Source organism: Nelumbo nucifera, chromosome 2 (genome assembly GCF_055504915.1).
Source record: "Nelumbo nucifera cultivar China Antique chromosome 2, China Antique-T2T, whole genome shotgun sequence".
Lineage (NCBI taxonomy): Eukaryota > Viridiplantae > Streptophyta > Magnoliopsida > Proteales > Nelumbonaceae > Nelumbo > Nelumbo nucifera.
The window spans coordinates 75,176,429-75,193,722 of record NC_142650.1 but is presented as its reverse complement, the minus strand read 5'-3'; the positions used below and the strand labels follow the sequence as shown (position 1 = coordinate 75,193,722).

Below are 17,294 nucleotides of genomic sequence, written 5' to 3'. Positions count from 1 at the left end.
GCAATCAATTTATTATACACTTACTTTGAGATGGTCATAGTTTCCCCTTCTGATTGATTATCTATAGCAATAGTCTGCAAAGATGTATTAGTCATTCCATCATGTTAAGTGGTTTGATTTGCACAACTCCCCGTTTTCTTCAACAAATGGCAATCAACTATATGGCCCTCATGATGGCAGTGTGAGCAAAATCAAACTCCATACAAGTCTTTACAGTATCCAATGGTGTGACCTTCTAGCCAATAGTGAGTGCAAAATCTAAAAGTTGTATTCCTTCCACGACCATGACCACCTCTACCTCCAATATCACCTCTCCCACCATATGGTCCAGATGGGCCATGTCCACCGCTTCAACATCCTCCACTATGTACACCTCAACCACCACCTCTAGAAATAACAACAGCAGCACAGTCAGATAAAGGAGTAGATTCAGGTAACCTAGCCCTTTGAAATCTAGAGAACACATCCTTTAAATCAGGTAATTCTGGACCCCCAAGAATTTGAGCTCGTACTTATTCAGGTTTGATGCCTGGGAGAAATTTAGCAACATATAACTCTTTCCTCTGATTTTCCATAACTGTAATATCACTAGTGGCAAGCTGGTGAATGTTTTATCTCCCTGCTGTAAACTAAATAATGATTAAAAGAACTTATATATTCAGGTGATATTATTGCTACTCGAATACATCCTCTTCACTTGATCCCAAATCTGTTTAGACGTATCCAGAAAAATAAGTGTGCTGCTGATTTTGGTATCCACGGCACAACCAAGTCTTAATTTGTGCATCTTCTTGTATCCACTCTGAGTTTTATCTTCAATCAAAGTTGCACACACTTCCAAAGGTTATCTTGGCCTAACAAAACTGCTGAAAGCAAATAGGGGATGAAAATACCAACCTTGTCACTCTCACGATCATAAAAAAACAGCACCTTTCACTTCACAATGGATTCCCTCTTGGTTTGAGTCCACTAGAGGGTCACAACACATCACCAGTCACTTTTCACAGAAGCTGTAATGGTATAGACCATCACAAATCACCCAGAAATCTATCTGGGTTCGACTCCAATCACCAACAATAGTTGCAGCACACTTAGAAGAGAAAAAAAAATCAAACAATTAGGAAGGAAAGAAGAAAAGAAACCCTAATCACTTCACCTGCTCTGATATCATGAAAAGATGGTAATCACTGTCAATCAGTAATGAGTCAACAACCAGAAATAAAATAAAAGAAAAAAGGAGAAAGTAGAGAACGAAGAGGAAGAGAAAGACAAAGGAGAAGACTGAGAGAAGAGAACTGGGTCAAAACTGATTAGAGAATAGTTTAGAAGTCACTAATACTCTAAACCAGTCGGCCCACTACTTGTATTAGTGTAAATAAAAGGTGTTTACAAAAATACCCCTGTTTAGGGTTAGCTGATGGTCAATCTGTTATTCCAGTTGTTATTTATATTTCAGTTTTATATTGTTTTATGTGTTATGTAAATACCAAGGGCAGATTTGTCCTTTCATGTAACTAGCATAACCTATAAATACTAAATAGAAGTGGCGGCGGCAGAACATTCAGATTCTGTCCTTCCTTTCAATTTTTGTGTTCTACTGCTCTCTCTCTACTCTCTCCTCTCTCCTCTATACTTTTTTCTCCTTTTTCGAACCTGAAATCTATTAGGGTTCAAGGCAGATAGCAGCCTTGAACATCTACTTGGTATCAGAACAAGGTTAGGGTTTCTCATGTGAGTCTAGTCCAGCCGACCACATGAGAGTCCACTAGGGCTGGAAGCTGAGAAAGTGGAGTTCGTGGACTGATTCTTGGAGATCGCCAGAGGGTTTAGCAGCTGTTGAAGACTTGTCACGGTTGCAGAGTGTTGGTGATCAGGAAGAATCAGAGAAGACTAGGGTTCGGGTAACCTTGGAAGGCAGCGAACAGTTTTTTCTTGTAAGTCATCTATTTTCTAAGAGAAATACTATCAGAGAGGATAGGTTGGACCTACCTGGAAAGGGTGGCCGAACCATTCTAGGGTTTTCACCCTTCTATTCTCTAGGGTTTTACAGCAAACCCTACTATTGGGCCGAACTGCCTTAGGGTTCTTTTCTCCTACTCTAGGGTTTGAAAGTAAGCTTGCGGAAAGCCCTAATGTTAGACTGAACCTTGCGATTTACCTAGAGCTGTCCCCAAGTTTTTGTTAGCATTGATCAGCTTTTAGGGTTTCATATTAACCCTACTGCACCTACTGCAAGTCTATCTGTACGGTACTGATTGAAATGTGCAACTGAAATGTTTTCTTTGACTGATTAAAACCCTAATTCTGCCAAGCATATCAGACCTGCTTCTAAGCTGATTTTTCAGATCTTTTTGGGGTTTTCAAACTCTCTTAAGGGGTGAGAACTGTACGGACTGCTACTGTTGTGTTTGCTAGTTGGTTTCAGATTAGATTTATACCTGTTTTGTGCACATATACTGTGAATACAGATTGGTCCTACACTGTTTTGATTGTGATTGGTAGTCCAAGTGCTGTTTTTTGAGACTTGACCGAGATGGAGTTTAAAAATCAGGCAGAAGGCAGTTTTGGGAACAACAGTTATGGTAGTGTTTCTGAGACAGGTGGTCAGATTACAACCGTAAAGTTTGGTGGATCAAACTATTTGGAATGGGCCCAATCAGCCGTGATGGCTATTGGGGGAAGAGGTAAATTAGGGTACCTCTTGGGAGATGTGAAAGAACCCCCCAAGGGAGACCCTACGTATACCAAGTGGATCCAAGAAAACTACTTGGTTATGACATGGCTGTGTAATTCTATGCAGCCTCATATTAGCCGAAATTACTTGTGGGCAAAGACAGCTAAGGAGATATGAGATGTTATGAAAGAAACTTATTCCCAACCCCTTAATGTTGCCAGAGTATGAGTTGAAATGTGAAGTGAAAACCTTAAACAAGGAGAGAAACCGATTTCAGTATACTTCTCTACCTTGCAGTCTCTGTGGCGTGAGATTGATCACTTAGAGACTCTTGAGTGGGAGAGTCCCAAAGATGCATAGATATATAGAAATCAAGTCGAGACAAACCGGGTGTTTGAGTTTCTGGCGGGCCTAAATTTAGAGTATGATATTGTGCGGCAACAGATTTTGACTTGAGACAGTGTGACTCTCTCTCAGGCATACTCCTTACTACATAGTGAAGAGACCAGAAGGAAAGTTATGATTTAACCTCAGCCTCTCACACCAGCCTTTGTAGCTGTCAAACCCAAATCAGGGGGTGATTCAGAGAAGGACAGAAGGAAGGAAGACAAAAAGGATGTGGTATGTGAACATTGTAAGAAACCCAAACATACAAAAGAAACATGTTGGAAATTGCATCCTCACTTGGTTCTGGCAAAGTTGAGAAGCAAGAAGGGCAATGCTCATGTGGCCGTGAACACTAATTCAGCATCCTCATCTGGCACAAGAGGAACACCTTTAGAGACCTTAGCTGCAGTCTAGGCTGCCCTAATACAGTTAGAAAAGGAAGTTGGAAGTTCAGCTCAGCCACCGCAGTCACCATCAGCTCCTGCCACATCTGCCTTCGCACATTCAGGTACTCGAGCTTCAGCCTACCATGCCTCAGCTCCAGGTACTACTGAACCTTGTTGGGTAATAGATTCAGGTGCATCCGACCACATGACTAGCTTGCCTTCACTGTTTACCACTTACCATTTGTCTTCAGGTAGGGATAAAGTATCTATTGTTGATGGCTCCCTGGTTCCTATTTCTGGGAAGGGTGACATCAAGTTATCAGATACTATCTCCCTGTCATCTGTTTTGCACATTCCTAAGCTTGATACTAATCTTCTTTTAGTCAGTAGTATTACCAAGCATATGAACTACTCAGTAACCTTCTTCCCTGACTGATGTGTTTTTCAGGACTTGGAGATGAAGAAGGTGATTGGGACTGGCCGTGAGACGAATGGGATCTATCTGCTCGGGGAGAGGTCTCGTTAGGAAGAGTCAGTAGAGAAGATGTCTTTTATTTCTCAGAGTGTGAGTTCGGTTATGCTTTGGCATAACCGATTGGGTCATTTGTCCTTTCGGTCTCTAAAGAGTTTGTTTCCTGCTTTATTTGGGTCTATTGAGTTGTCTCAGTTGCAGTGTGAAAGTTGTGAGTTTGCTAAGCATTGTAGAAAGTCTTATTTATTGAGTAATAAAAGGAGTAATAGTTCTTTTGATATTGTGCATATTGATGTTTGAGGGCCCTATCACATCCCTTCCATGGGTGGGTACAGATATTTCTTGTTATTTGTTGATGACCATACCCGTTTTTCTTGGGTTTATCCCATGCGTTCACGAGATGAGGTTCCTGTCCTGACCCAAAACTTTCACCAAATGATCCTAACCCAATTTGATGCCAAGATCAAAGTTCTTAGATCTGTTAACGCAAAGGAATACTTTGCTAAACCATTGGCATCTTACCTTCTTAATCATGGGGTTATACACCAGAGCTCTTGTCCTCATACACCTCAGTAGAATGGAGTTGCAGAAAGGAAGAATAGGCATATCTTGGAGGTGGCTAGAAGTCTTATGTTTACCTCCAATGTCCCTATTCGCTTCTGGGGTGATGCTATCCTCACAGCGGTATATCTTATTAATCGGGTTCCTTCCCGGGTCCTTGATATGAGATCTCCTTTTTCCCTTCTATACCCAAGTGAGGAGTTGTTTTCTATTCCCCTTAAAACATTCGGTTGTACCTGCTTTGTTCAGCTTCTCGGACCCCATCACTCCAAGTTCGAACCCAAGGCCTCCAAATGCATTTTTCTTGGTTATGCACAAACTCAAAAGGGTTAATGCTGCTATGATCCTATCTCAGGGAGGAAGTTTGTTTCCATGGGTGTCACTTTCTTTGAGGAGACACCCTATTATCCTTGGGTTTCTCCTCAGGGGGAGAGCAGTGAGAGTGGGGGTTTGGATCCTTTTCTTCAGGGGGAGAGCAGTGAGAGTGGGGGTTTGAGTCCTTTTCTTCAGGGGGAGAGCAGTGAGAGTGGGGCAGTTCCTTTACCTATTCCATTGGGCGATGAGAGCTGCAATGGTGAGGGTGGTCAGAGGGATTAGGAGTTGAGGGTCTACCACAGGCGATGCGGGCAAGTTGATCCCGGTCATCAGCAGTCCAGGCCAGTTCCAATCTCATTTGCAGCTCCAAGTCCAGGAGGTATTACAGTCCTAGGGCCCACAGAGACTTCCTCTATTGTTGCCATTTCACCTCCTGCAGATGACCTTGACCTTCCGATTACCATCCGTAAAGGGAAATGACATTGTACCACATCTACAACCCACTGTATTTCCCTGTTTTTATCCTATGATCGCCTATCTCCTACCTACAGGTCCTACCTTAGCTCCGTTGCCAATGTCCCTATTCCAAGAACAGTGCAAGAAGCCCTATCCGTCCCGGAATGGAAAGATGCAATGCAGGTTGAGATGGATGCCCTGTTGAAAAATAACACCTGGGAGCTAGTTGATCCGCCCAAAGGAAAGAAACCAGTTGACTGCAGATGGGTATTTACCGTGAAGCACAATGCAGATGGATCCATTGAGAGGTATAAAGCTCGGTTAGTTGCAAAAGGGTTCACCCAGATTTATGGTATAGATTACTTTGAGACCTTTGCCCCGGTAGCCAAGATGACCACCATTCGAGTCATATTATCCCTTGCAGCAAGTCACACTTGGCCTTTATACCAAATGGACGTGAAAAATGCTTTTCTGAATGGAGACTTGCAGGAAGAGGTTTATATGCGTTTGCCTCCTGGATTCTATGATGCAGAAACAGGTAAGAAGGTCTGTCAGCTCAACAAGGCTTTGTATGGTTTGAAGCAGTCACCTAGGGCTTGGTTCGATAGATTCAGACTAGCCCTTGTGAAGTTCGGTTACGTACAGGCCCAGTCAGATCATACTCTATTCATCAAGAGGGTAGAGTCCTCCTTGACACTACTTGCAGTATATGTTGATGATATTGTGGTGATAGGGAATGATAGCCATGAGGTTGAGTCCCTTAAACAGCTCCTTCATCAAGAATTTGAGGTGAAAGACCTTGGTGTACTTCGGTATTTTTTGGGTATTGAGGTTGCTAGATCCAAACAGGGGATCTTTATCTCTCAGAGGAAATATGTCCTAGATCTGCTGGCAGAAACTGGAAAGTTAGGTGTCAAGCCTGCGGATACACCCATTGAACAGAACCACAGGATTAGTGCAAAGAGTGGGGAGCTTCTTGAAGACAAGGTTATGTTCCAGCGGTTGGTAGGAAAGCTCCTATATCTTCTTGCCAGCCAGTACATGCATTCTCCTAGAACTACACATCTTCTTGCGGCAGAAAGGATATTAGCGTACTTGAAGAGATGCCCGGGTAGGGGTATACTGCTCAAGAACAATAACCACATGAAGGTGGAGGTCTATACGGATGCTGATTGGGCTGGGAGTGTTAATGACAGAAGGTCTACCTCAGGATATTGTGCTCTTGTGGGAGGTAATCTTGTCTCTTGGAGAAGTAAGAAACAAAGTGTTGTCTCCTGATCTAGTGTTGAAGCAGAATACAGGTCAATGGCTAACAGAGTGGCTGAAATCCTATGGCTGAGATCTCTTCTTGAGGAGTTGGGTATTGAGTATGAGAAGCCCTTGATGTTGTATTGTGATAATCAAGCAGCTATTAATATAGCACATAATCCAGTGCAACATGATAGAACCAAACACATTGAAGTTGACCGACATTTTGTACGACAGAGGGTCTCATCTCAAGAAGTTTAACTCCCTTACATCACATCCGGTATGCAACTAGCAGATATCCTCACTAAAGTCGTATCAAGAAAGAAGCTAGAGGCGGATCTATCCAAGTTGGGAATGATAAACATTTATTCCCAACTTGAGGGAGAGTGCAGAGAACACTGATGTGGGCCCCACAGCTGTGGTCCCACTCTGTCCGTAGGGTAGAATGTTCCCTAGTCATCCTAGGGTTAGCTGATGGTCAATCTGTTATTCTAGTTGTTATTTATATTTCAGTTTTATATTGTTTTGTGTTATGTAAATACCAAGGGCAGATTTGTCCTTTCATGTAACTAGCATGACCTATAAATACTAAATAGAAGTGGCGGCGGCAGAACATTCAGATTCTATCCTTCCTTTCAATTCTTGTGTTCTACTGCTCTCTCTCTACTCTTTCTCCTCTCTCCTCTATACTTTTTCCTCCTTTTTCGAACCTGAAATCTATTAGGGTTCAAGGCTGCAGCCTTGAACATCTACTAAAGGAAATACTAACCTACTGCCCCAAATACAAGAAATCTATTCACCTCAACAGCTTTCTTCCAACTATTCTCTCTAGTTGATTGCTATTAAGGACGGATTATTCAGACATCCTCAAACTTCTATTGATTGTTGTTAGAGACTTTTGTCTTATTATTCTTTTGGTGTGCTAGTTTGCAACTTCTGGTTATATTAACTAGCTAGGAGTTTGGGCATATTACATCTACAATTATAGGATGTCTTTCTAATATTGACCATAAATTGGAAAAGGAAATAAAGATTCCAACCAAAAGAGAAGATGGATAATGTATTCTTATGTTAAATCCTAGCCCTAAGAAAATAGAAACCTCAATCTTATATCCCCTAGGCATATTTGAGGCTGAGTGTGTTAATAAATGAGAATTATTTGATAATCTAGAAAAATATAGGTTGTTGGTTCAAACTAAATTACTTAATCATCACAAGACCTAGCATCTCATTTATGGTTAGTGTGATGAATCGATTTATGCATGTTCCTGGGCTTCCCCATTAGGACTTTGTTAATAGAATATTGTGATATCCCAAATGAACTCCTAGACAATGAATATACTCAAGAGGTCATTTGTAGGTTGAAGGGTAAATAAATGCTCATTCGACAGGAACTTCTTCTAACAAAAGTCATCTACATTAGGGTATTGAACCTTTCTGGGGGAACATTGCCAAGAAGAGCACGAAATGAAGTGTAACTTCAATAAATAATGTTGAAGTATGGAGCAATGGTTGTACTGCATGTTAATGAATATGGTTAAACCATTCACTGTAAGAGATTGAATATATGGTTTCACCTTCCATGAAATTCTCTAAAAACCAGGTTGTTGCTCACATTTCATCCAATCTAGTATTTTATTAAAGGACAAAATATAAAAGCTTCAGTTGAGATTCACTGTAAGAGATTTGATTACTAAATTTTTTAGTTAAAGAAGGGTTGATAACATTTGTAACAAGCTAGGTTATATTTTATATGCAATCCATTATTTGAAGGGGATACTAGAAACAATATTGAGAGGTTTAGAGGGTATTTCCGTCATTAACTCAATTAGGTATAGGATATTGAGAAAAAACTGACATAACAACCAACCTTCCAAAGTAGCATATACCTCCCAAAACCATTGAAAATAAGGTTGCACTTTCCCATCTGCAAGAATAATTCAAAAGCTAATGTCACTTATAATATTGCTACCTAAGAGTGCTAAAAATGAAAACCAGAACATTCATAAATTCCAATTAAATATCAAACAAACACCTGTGCAAGTATACAAAAAATAAATCTAGGGCAAAGTACTTAAACTACCCCTATGTTTTCTGACAATTGACTAAAACATACCCAACTATTTGAAAATTCCCTTAAAATACCCCCAAGTACTTTGATAATTGACCTCATCATTAAATATTAACAGCAAAGTTGATATCTTATTTTCTTTTATAATGTTAAACTTGTACTTTTACCCCTTTTAAATATGAAGCTATGTTTCTGGATTGGCTTGACAGATTGAGACCAACCGAACATATCTGTTGTATCTTCATCTTCTCTGCTTCACTTGGCTTAGGCAAATTGTTCACAGCAGTCATCTTGTGGGATCATCCCTAAAACGGTTTTCTCTGTTCAGAGCAACCAGCAGAAGAGTTCTTATTAGAACTCTCTTGTAACACATTAGATTGAGCTGAAACTTTACTGGTAGTGTTGCCTCATCCAGTTTTTCTCTCCCTAGATGTCACATCATTTTTCATGCAGTCTTGGAGATATGGAGAAGTTCTGATCTTCTCTTCTGGGTGGCAGCAGGGTTTCCTTCCATTTTTGGACTGCAATTTTAATTTCTCATTTCCTCTGCGATTTGGACAGCATTCCTCAACTTCAGAGGTCTTTCTTAAGGGGCTATATAGATGGCTCTACAACTATGCCCGATACTAGTGATGCAAAGGGGCTGAAGCAATGGAAGATTGAGAATGAACAAGTCATTTCCTAGATCTTAGGTTCAGTCATTGTTGATGTGGCTATTCCTATGAGAGGACTTAAGACTGCACATGACATGTTTGACTACCTTGAGAAAGTTTATTAGCAATCCAATATCTCCAGACAATATTGCTCAAGGAGAGAAAAGGATTCGAGAGTACTATGATGGATTTCTAAATCTTTGGACTGAATATGAGTTGGTTCACTTGGGGGATTTAACCACAAACTGTTGTCTTTGTGAACTATTGAGAGAGGAAACCGGCTTCTTACTCAGTCCTCTCTTGATAATAGAGCATGGCTTAGATGTCATTTTTCTGGCTACTAAGCAAAAAGGAAAGAAAAATTTATCAAAGATACAGTGTTATGAGTGCAACTTTGGTTATGTGCCATCTCATTGCAAGAAAAAGAACTTTTTTACCTACTATAAGCAACTGGTCATATCATTGATGAATGCCCCATTTGGCCCCCTAAGAAGGGAGAGAGCCTAAGGCCTATCATGCAGTGGCTGAATCACCTGATGTCTCATCTTCCTCCACTTCAGCTCCAAAGGCAGATTCTTCTAGCTCTCTTATTGAAGTTAAAATCCGTCAACTGATGTCATTTGGCTATTTCCTCTGCTTTTTCAGCTATTGGTCTATCTGGTAAGTCTATTTACTTTTGTTCTTCCCCATCAGATAAGTGGATCATTGACTTGAAAGCCTCAAACCACATGACTAGGGCTTCCTTTGGTCAGTCCCCTAAACCATGTTCCTTTGAAAATCACATTGTTACTGCTAATGGTGAATCTCTTCCAATTTGTGGTTGTGATAACCTGATCTGGTGTCGCCTAGATCTTTCTTGGGAGACATTGGTTCGAGGCCAAACTTCCGATCTGGTGTTACCTAGACCTGATCTATTCACCCTACGAACAGCATCTGATTTGGTGAAGTTTTTGAAGGAGTTCTGATCTTCTTCTCGGGGCGGCAATACTGTACAGTTACCCTTTTTGACTGCAACAGCTTCGGACTTCAGGCCTTATAAACCAGCCAGTGATTTAGATTTTTCTCTCCAGATTGAAGGGTTCTCTCAAGCTCTTTTCAACCCTACACTTAGTTTCTGGTTTGGAGTTTTCTGAGTGCTGTTTCGACCAGCACAAGGTACCACTTTATTCTTGGAAAAGACGCCTGATATGTTGGCAAATCACAGTTTTCTCTCAATCGGCTGATTCAGTCAACCTGTAACCTTATATCTGGTGCCGTACTAGGGTTTTCTTGCTTCCCATTTAATTGTTTCAGATTTCAGATTGATATTTGAGAGCTTTTAGATTTGACAGTCCTAAAATTTGCCTTTTTTTGGACTGTCAACTTTGAGTTCTTGATTGCTGAAGTTGTTTGTTGTATATTTTCAGGTCCCCTGACTTCCTCCAGTACTGGAATACTTCTCTTTCCCCCTGGACTGGACTGTATCTGAATTTGGTTTTCTCTGATATCCCTGTGTCTGGACTGTTGTTTCTGTTTGCTGGAACACAGCAGCCGGATAAGAAGAAGAGAAGAAGAAGAGGAGAAAGTTTGAGAATGGCGGCTCTAAACTTTTCAGCCGACCCTACTATCTTATATATATGTTTATCACATAGTGTTACATGAATGGACCAGAATGCCCCTGATTAGTAATGGGACACCTAGACAAATAAAACATTAAACAAGTTTAGGCCCAATAACTAATGACTTAAGACCCAGCAATGACTAACAACATATTCATTAAATCAGCCGAACCAACACTCCCCCTCAAGCTAAGCATGGATGTCAGTCATGTTTAGCTTGCCAAGTCTAAGAATTTCGTTGAAGCTAGCCCTTTTGTTAGCACATCTGCAATCTGCATCTCGGAAGGAGTATAAGGAATGCAGAGTTCCCCTGAGACTATTCTTTCTCTAACGAAGTGTCGGTCAATCTCAATATGTTTTGTCCTATCATGTTGCACTGGGTTATTTGCAATGTTGATGGCAGCCTTATTGTCACAGTACAACCTGAGAGGACACTCGATCTTTATCCCGAGTTCACTAAGAAGGGTCCTAAGCCACAGAAGTTCAGCAACACCATGAGCCATAGCTCGATATTCAGCCTCTGCACTTGATCTAGCAACCACATTCTGCTTTTTACTCCGCCATGTAACCAGATTCCCTCTAACAAACGTGCTATACCCAGAAGTTGAATTCCTGTCCCCAACAAAACCGGCCCAATTTGCATCAGTATACGCTTCAATTTCAATTTTATTGTGTTTTCTGAACAAAATTCCTTTTCCTGGGCAAGTCTTCAAGTACCTAAGAATCCTTTCCACTGCTCTCATATGAGGGATCTTAGGAGAGTGCATGAACTGCCTGACAACATGTACAGCATAAGCAATATCTGGTCGAGTGAGAGACAGATATATCAACTTCCCTACCAGCTTTTGGTATCTCTCTTTATCAAGGTAGTCCTCTCCTACTGATTCCTATAGACCATGGTTCTGTTCTATTGGAGTATCTGCTGGCCTACACCCCATCATACCTGTCTCTTCTAGGAGGTCAAGGACATACTTCCGTTGACATATATAGATGCCCTCTTTTGACCGAGCAACTTCAATCCCAAGGAAGTATCTCAGATGGCTCAAGTCTTTGATCTCAAACTCAGAAGCCAAGAACTCCTTTAATCTTTTTATCTCTTCCAGATCATCCCCAGTAATCACCGTATCATCCACATAGACAATGAGTGTTGTAAGTTTGTTATTTTGTTTCCTTATGAACAAGGTATGATCTGCCCCACTTTGAATGTACCCCACTTTCTGCATGGCCCCACAAAGCTTCTCAAACCAAGCCCGAGGAGACTGCTTAAGACCATATAATGCTTTCCTCAGTTTACACACTTTCCTATCAAAAACATAACCTGGTGGAGGATCCATGAATACCTCTTCATGTAGATCGCCATTTAGGAAAGCATTCTTCACATCCAGCTGATGTACCTCCTATAAGAAGTTTGCAGCTAATGACAAAAAAACCTGGATTGTGTTGAGCTTCGCTACTGGAGCAAAGGTTTCTTTGTAGTCAATCCCTTCCTTTTGAGTAAACCCCTTTGCCACAAGTATGGCCTTGTACCTTTCAATGGACCCATCCTCTCTATGCTTTACAGTGAACACCCACTTGCATCCGACAGTGCTCTTCCCTTCTAGTAGATCCACTAATTCCCAAGTCCTTGCTTTCATTAAGGCTTTCATTTCTTCATTCATAGCCTCTTTCCATCTTGGGTCAGACACTGCCTTTGAGTACCTAGTAGGGACATGCACGGAGGAGAGAGCAAACACAAAGGAATAATAACGAGGAGATAAACGTGAGTAAGAAACAAATTCAGCAATGGGGTGTTGGATAGTACAAGAACGGGTAGACTTACGAAGAGCAATAGGGAGATCCAAATCAGAAGTATGTGTGATAAGATTACTTGGAGTTGCTAAGACAGGTTGATCCGAGTCCGATTGGTTGCTGCCATGATTTAGAGGGCCCTTTTTTCCTTCTGTTGTAGATGATTCTTATATCTTTTTGTTGCCTACTAGAATCCTCAGTAACATCTGCAGCATCAAGAGTGGTAGCAGGCAAAATGGGAGCCTCACTAGGTTCACCCAGAATGCTACAACTAGGAGGATCAAGAGGAGAAGATGGAAGGCCTGAGGCAGAAAGAGGCACAAAAAAAGAGGGGGAAGAAGAATCCTCTTCCATCCCACTAGTCTCCCCCTGAAGAGGATTCTGGGAAGAATGAAAATAGGATTGAGACTCAAAAAATACCACATCTTTTGTGACATATTTCTTCTTGCTGATGGGATCATAACACTTGTAACCCTTTTGTGTAGGAGAGTACCCTAGAAAGATTCCTTTCGTAACCCTAGGATCCAACTTGGTATTCGTTGGATCCTTTACATGTATAAAACATACACAACCAAAGACTCTAGGTGGAAGAGGAAAGTCTGGAAGATTAGGACAAAGGACAGAGAAAGGAGTTTTCATACCCAACACCTTACATGGCATCCGATTTATCAGATATGATGCGGTAAGGACTGCTTGAGACTAGTAGTACTTGGGAACCTTGTGCTGAAATAGTAAGGCTCGAGCGGTCTCCAATAGGTGTCTATTCTTGCGCTCAGCAACCCCATTCTGTTGAGGGGTACTAGCACAAGATGACTGATGTAGCATGCCAGCATCCTCCATGAACAGGTTCAAGGATCTTTCAAAATATTCAGCAGCATTGTCTGACCGGAATTGCTTAATCTTCGTGTCAAATTGTGTTTCAATCATTTTACAAAATGCCATGGTTATTTGTGGCACTTCATCACGTCCTTTTAGCAAGTAGATCCATGTGCATCGTGAGTAGTGATCAATAAAACTGTTAAAGTAACGAAAGCCATCAACAGAAACAAGAGGTAAAGGGCCCCAAACATCAGAATGAACCAAATCAAAAGGAGCTTGAATTTCATTACTAGAAACTGGATAAACAATTCTACATTGTTTTGACAACTAACACATTTCACAAACTAAACTTTGACTTGAAATACCCTTGAATAATTCAGGAAACAACCCTTCCAATGATGAAAAAGGTAAATGACCTAGCCTAGCATGCCACAAATGTAACCTAGATATTGACTCCACATTATTCTGACTACTAGCAACAGATGTTTGTAAGGCCGAACTGGTGTCTACATCAAAATAGTAGAGACCTCCATACTCATGACCGCTCCCAATCGTTCTCTTCGTCAATCTGTCCTGAAAGACACTAAGAGATTGGAAGTAAGATTGGGAACATGCAGAACAAATTTAAGACAGAGGTCCTTGCTTAGGTCAACTACCCCTTTCCCAGAGATGGTGGAGAGAGAACCGTCAACAACTCTCATCTTATCTTGACCAGACAATAAGTGATAGGAAGAAAATAAAGAGGACATGTGTCATGTGGTCAGTTGCACAGGAATCAATAATCCAAGAAGTAGAGTCAATAGAACTAGTTGCACTAAAAGCAGAGACAAGAAGAAGCAACTGTTGATGTGTTCTTTGTACTATCACCACTGTGACTAGTAACAAGGTTCCCACTTGCTGCTTGACCCTTCTGGTGCTTCTTGTCTTTCCTCAAGGAATCCAACACGTCTCTTTTACATGCCTTTCACCTCCACAATGAGTGCACTTAAGATGCCTCTTGTTTGAATACTTGTTCCCCTTTTGATTTGAAAAAATCAGGGCTGAATGTTCAACAGGCTGTTTAGTTGGGCTGTATTTGAGTGTCAACTTGCATCTCTTTCCTCCTAACCTCTTCATTCCTTACTAGATAATAAACATGATGTAAATCTGGCATTTCATCCCTTCCCAAAATTTGAGACCATATGCTCTCATACATTGGATCTAAACCAACCAAGAACTTAAAGACTCTACCCTCTTCAATTTGTTTATCATGCCTCTCCTTGTCTTTGGCATTCTCCCAATCAAGAATAAGGTGGTGATCAAGCTCTTCCCAGAGTCCTTCTAGGGTTGCAAAATACGTTGCAACTGTCATATCTCCTTATATCAAGGCAGCAATGTCTTGGTTTAGCCTATAAATTCTGGCATTGTTCTTTCTCTGTCCATAAGTTTTAGACACTTTCTCCCAAATCTTAGCAGTAGTGGAAAAGTGTTGAACAGTCCTGACTACTCTTGGAGTCATTAAAGCAAGCAGCCAGGACATAACAGTAGCATTCTCCTTACGCCAAACTACGTACTCCACACTACCCACTTCAGGTTCCTTCTTCTGCCCATCTAAATAACCGGTGAGTTCCCGGGAAGTAATGAAGAGCATGGTAGAAACAGACCATTCTCTGAAATTGTATTCATCCAACAACACACTAGTGATCTGCAAGCTGTGCAGATTTGGATTCTCTAGATTAGGAGACCTCCCACCAGATCTATTATCCCTAGAAGACACTTCCCCCAATATTAAAGACATCTACTCCCTCTTACAATGATCATGATTGCAAACTCAGTACAAATAATACTGTTCCAGACTTACCGAGGTTGTTACAATCCTGAGAACTCGTATTAGATCTGAAACCAAGAGCAACCCACCGCTGCACTGTGCTGACTTCTGTTATCGTAGACTGTAATCACTGAAAGAATGGTAGGATCCATCTAATGGACGCCATAAAGGTTGCGGAATGGGTGGGGCGAATTTCAAAAATTTCCTACCTTCTCCCAACTGGGAATCATATTCCCTGAATTTAGAATACAATATTCAAGGATCTACTTGAACCCTAATCAAACCAGATCTGTATCAAAAGATAAATGGGAGGATTATACCTGATCCGGAGAAGCAGTATCTCCCAAAGTTGGTGTTCACGCCCAAAGAATGCTCCAAGATCTGTCCCTGCTGAAGATGACACAGCTGTGGATGGAACAGAACCAGCAGGGTGCGTCCTACACACTGGATCCTTCACAAGAATCCCCTGGATGTACTAAACACTGAATTCTTTCAGTCTTTCTTGCAAGACTGATGTCAAGAACTGGTTTCTTGACTTTCTTTTCTGCAAAGATCAAATCTTGCAACAATGCAGATGGCGGCGGCAGGAAGAGATTTCCAGAAACGAAAAGGCTGAACTGTTTTCTTTTCTGGAGAGAATGAGATCTAATCTCAATTCGCAGGAACCTTTCTTGCTTACCAGAACCTCTTGGATCGAAATCTGATTTCCCTCTCTTGGTTCATTCGAAAATCTCCTCTCTTTTCTTCTTGATTAAGAAATCTCCTAATTAGGAGTTATCCCAATCCAAATCAGTATTTGGATAGGGGATAATCTTAATCCCTTTCCCAGATAGAGTTAGCTTACTCCTGATCTTATCAGGAGGTTACCAGATTCAAATCTGATTTGAATTTGGTCTCTAAGAGTGGATAAGGCTAAGAGCCCAATCCTTTTTGCTAACTTCAATCTCAAATTCGCCCCATTGATGGGTGATCATATCAGCCCACTTCGAAATGGGCTTTTGGCCCATTAAGTATTCAGTGTTTAATTAGTTTCCAATCTGCTGCCCAGTTGGGCTTCTTTGTATGGCGTGGGACCCAAGCATTGATCTACACACCAGCCACATGGGTTCGGCCCAGCCTTTAATACAAGGCCCAGCCAAATTCACTGAAAATCTCAATGAACCCCTTGAGTCCATCGTATGAACCCTATGGGCCCAACACTTACATTAAGTGGTCCCTGGGCCAAGCCATCTTATAAAAACCCAGGGACTGTGGGCAGGTGCAAGATTAGCCCATCAGGCATTATCCTAAATGGTCTTACACTTAACCTCTCAGCCCTTAATGATCAAGCACTGCCCGACAAGAGAGGACCTCTCCCTCGGCTGCAAGGAACAGTGCCGCACTCTCCTCTCACATGGATCCCGGGAATTAAAACCATTTGCAAACATTTTGAAACCGTACATATATATGTAAATATATTAATTTTGCAAAAACAAAATTCCAACGATTGAAATCAACTGCCGGCAGTTTGGTTTCCATCAGAGAGTGCATTCCCGATCATTACCCTTTGTCCGACAAAGTGGCTGATTCTGTCACTATGACCACCCACTCAGATGAATTCTCAAACTGCCCCAACATACCCAGGTTTTGATCCCCACTAAGGATCTCACTGATTGGCATATCAAAGGCAGGCTGATCCAGCACCTAGTGAAGTGTCATAATCGAGTCTAGGGGTCAGGTGTAACTTTCCAGTTTTGCCCATCTATCTCCAAGGTCCAGGGCAAGACTGGAAATCTGGTCCGGTTCAAGGATTCAAGTAATCCCATGCTGTATGTGCCTCGGGTCTTACCCTGATGGCAGAGACAGGCCATCCCAACACTTGGTGGCACACCAGTATCAGCCTTGGCAGGATAAATCTCCCCAGACTTATCCAACGGCCGTGAACATTTAAAACTAACATGAGTCTCTACAAATGTCCAGTTTTAGGGTTTTACACAGAATTAAACCAAACAACATGAATCAAACATGCACTTTATTTATTTCCACTAAATAACAAAAGTACATCAAAATGATTGAAGCT

The 17,294-nt window shown here is 41.4% G+C and overlaps 1 protein-coding gene across 3 annotated transcripts in view; it reads right to left on the bottom strand.

Annotated features, from left to right (window-relative positions):
* Positions 1-17,294, bottom strand: part of LOC104588783 (Tryptophan/tyrosine permease) — a 114,807-nt gene that overhangs the window by 54,195 nt on the left and 43,318 nt on the right. For all 3 annotated transcript variants that reach the window (XR_016083105.1, XM_088899382.1, XM_088899381.1), the window contains exon 7: positions 8,370-8,426. Coding sequence is in view for 2 of the 3 variants with exons in the window: in XM_088899382.1 (XP_088755508.1) it covers positions 8,370-8,426 (57 nt within the window). In the remaining variant the exon portion in view is untranslated. The remainder of the gene's footprint in view (positions 1-8,369; positions 8,427-17,294) is intronic.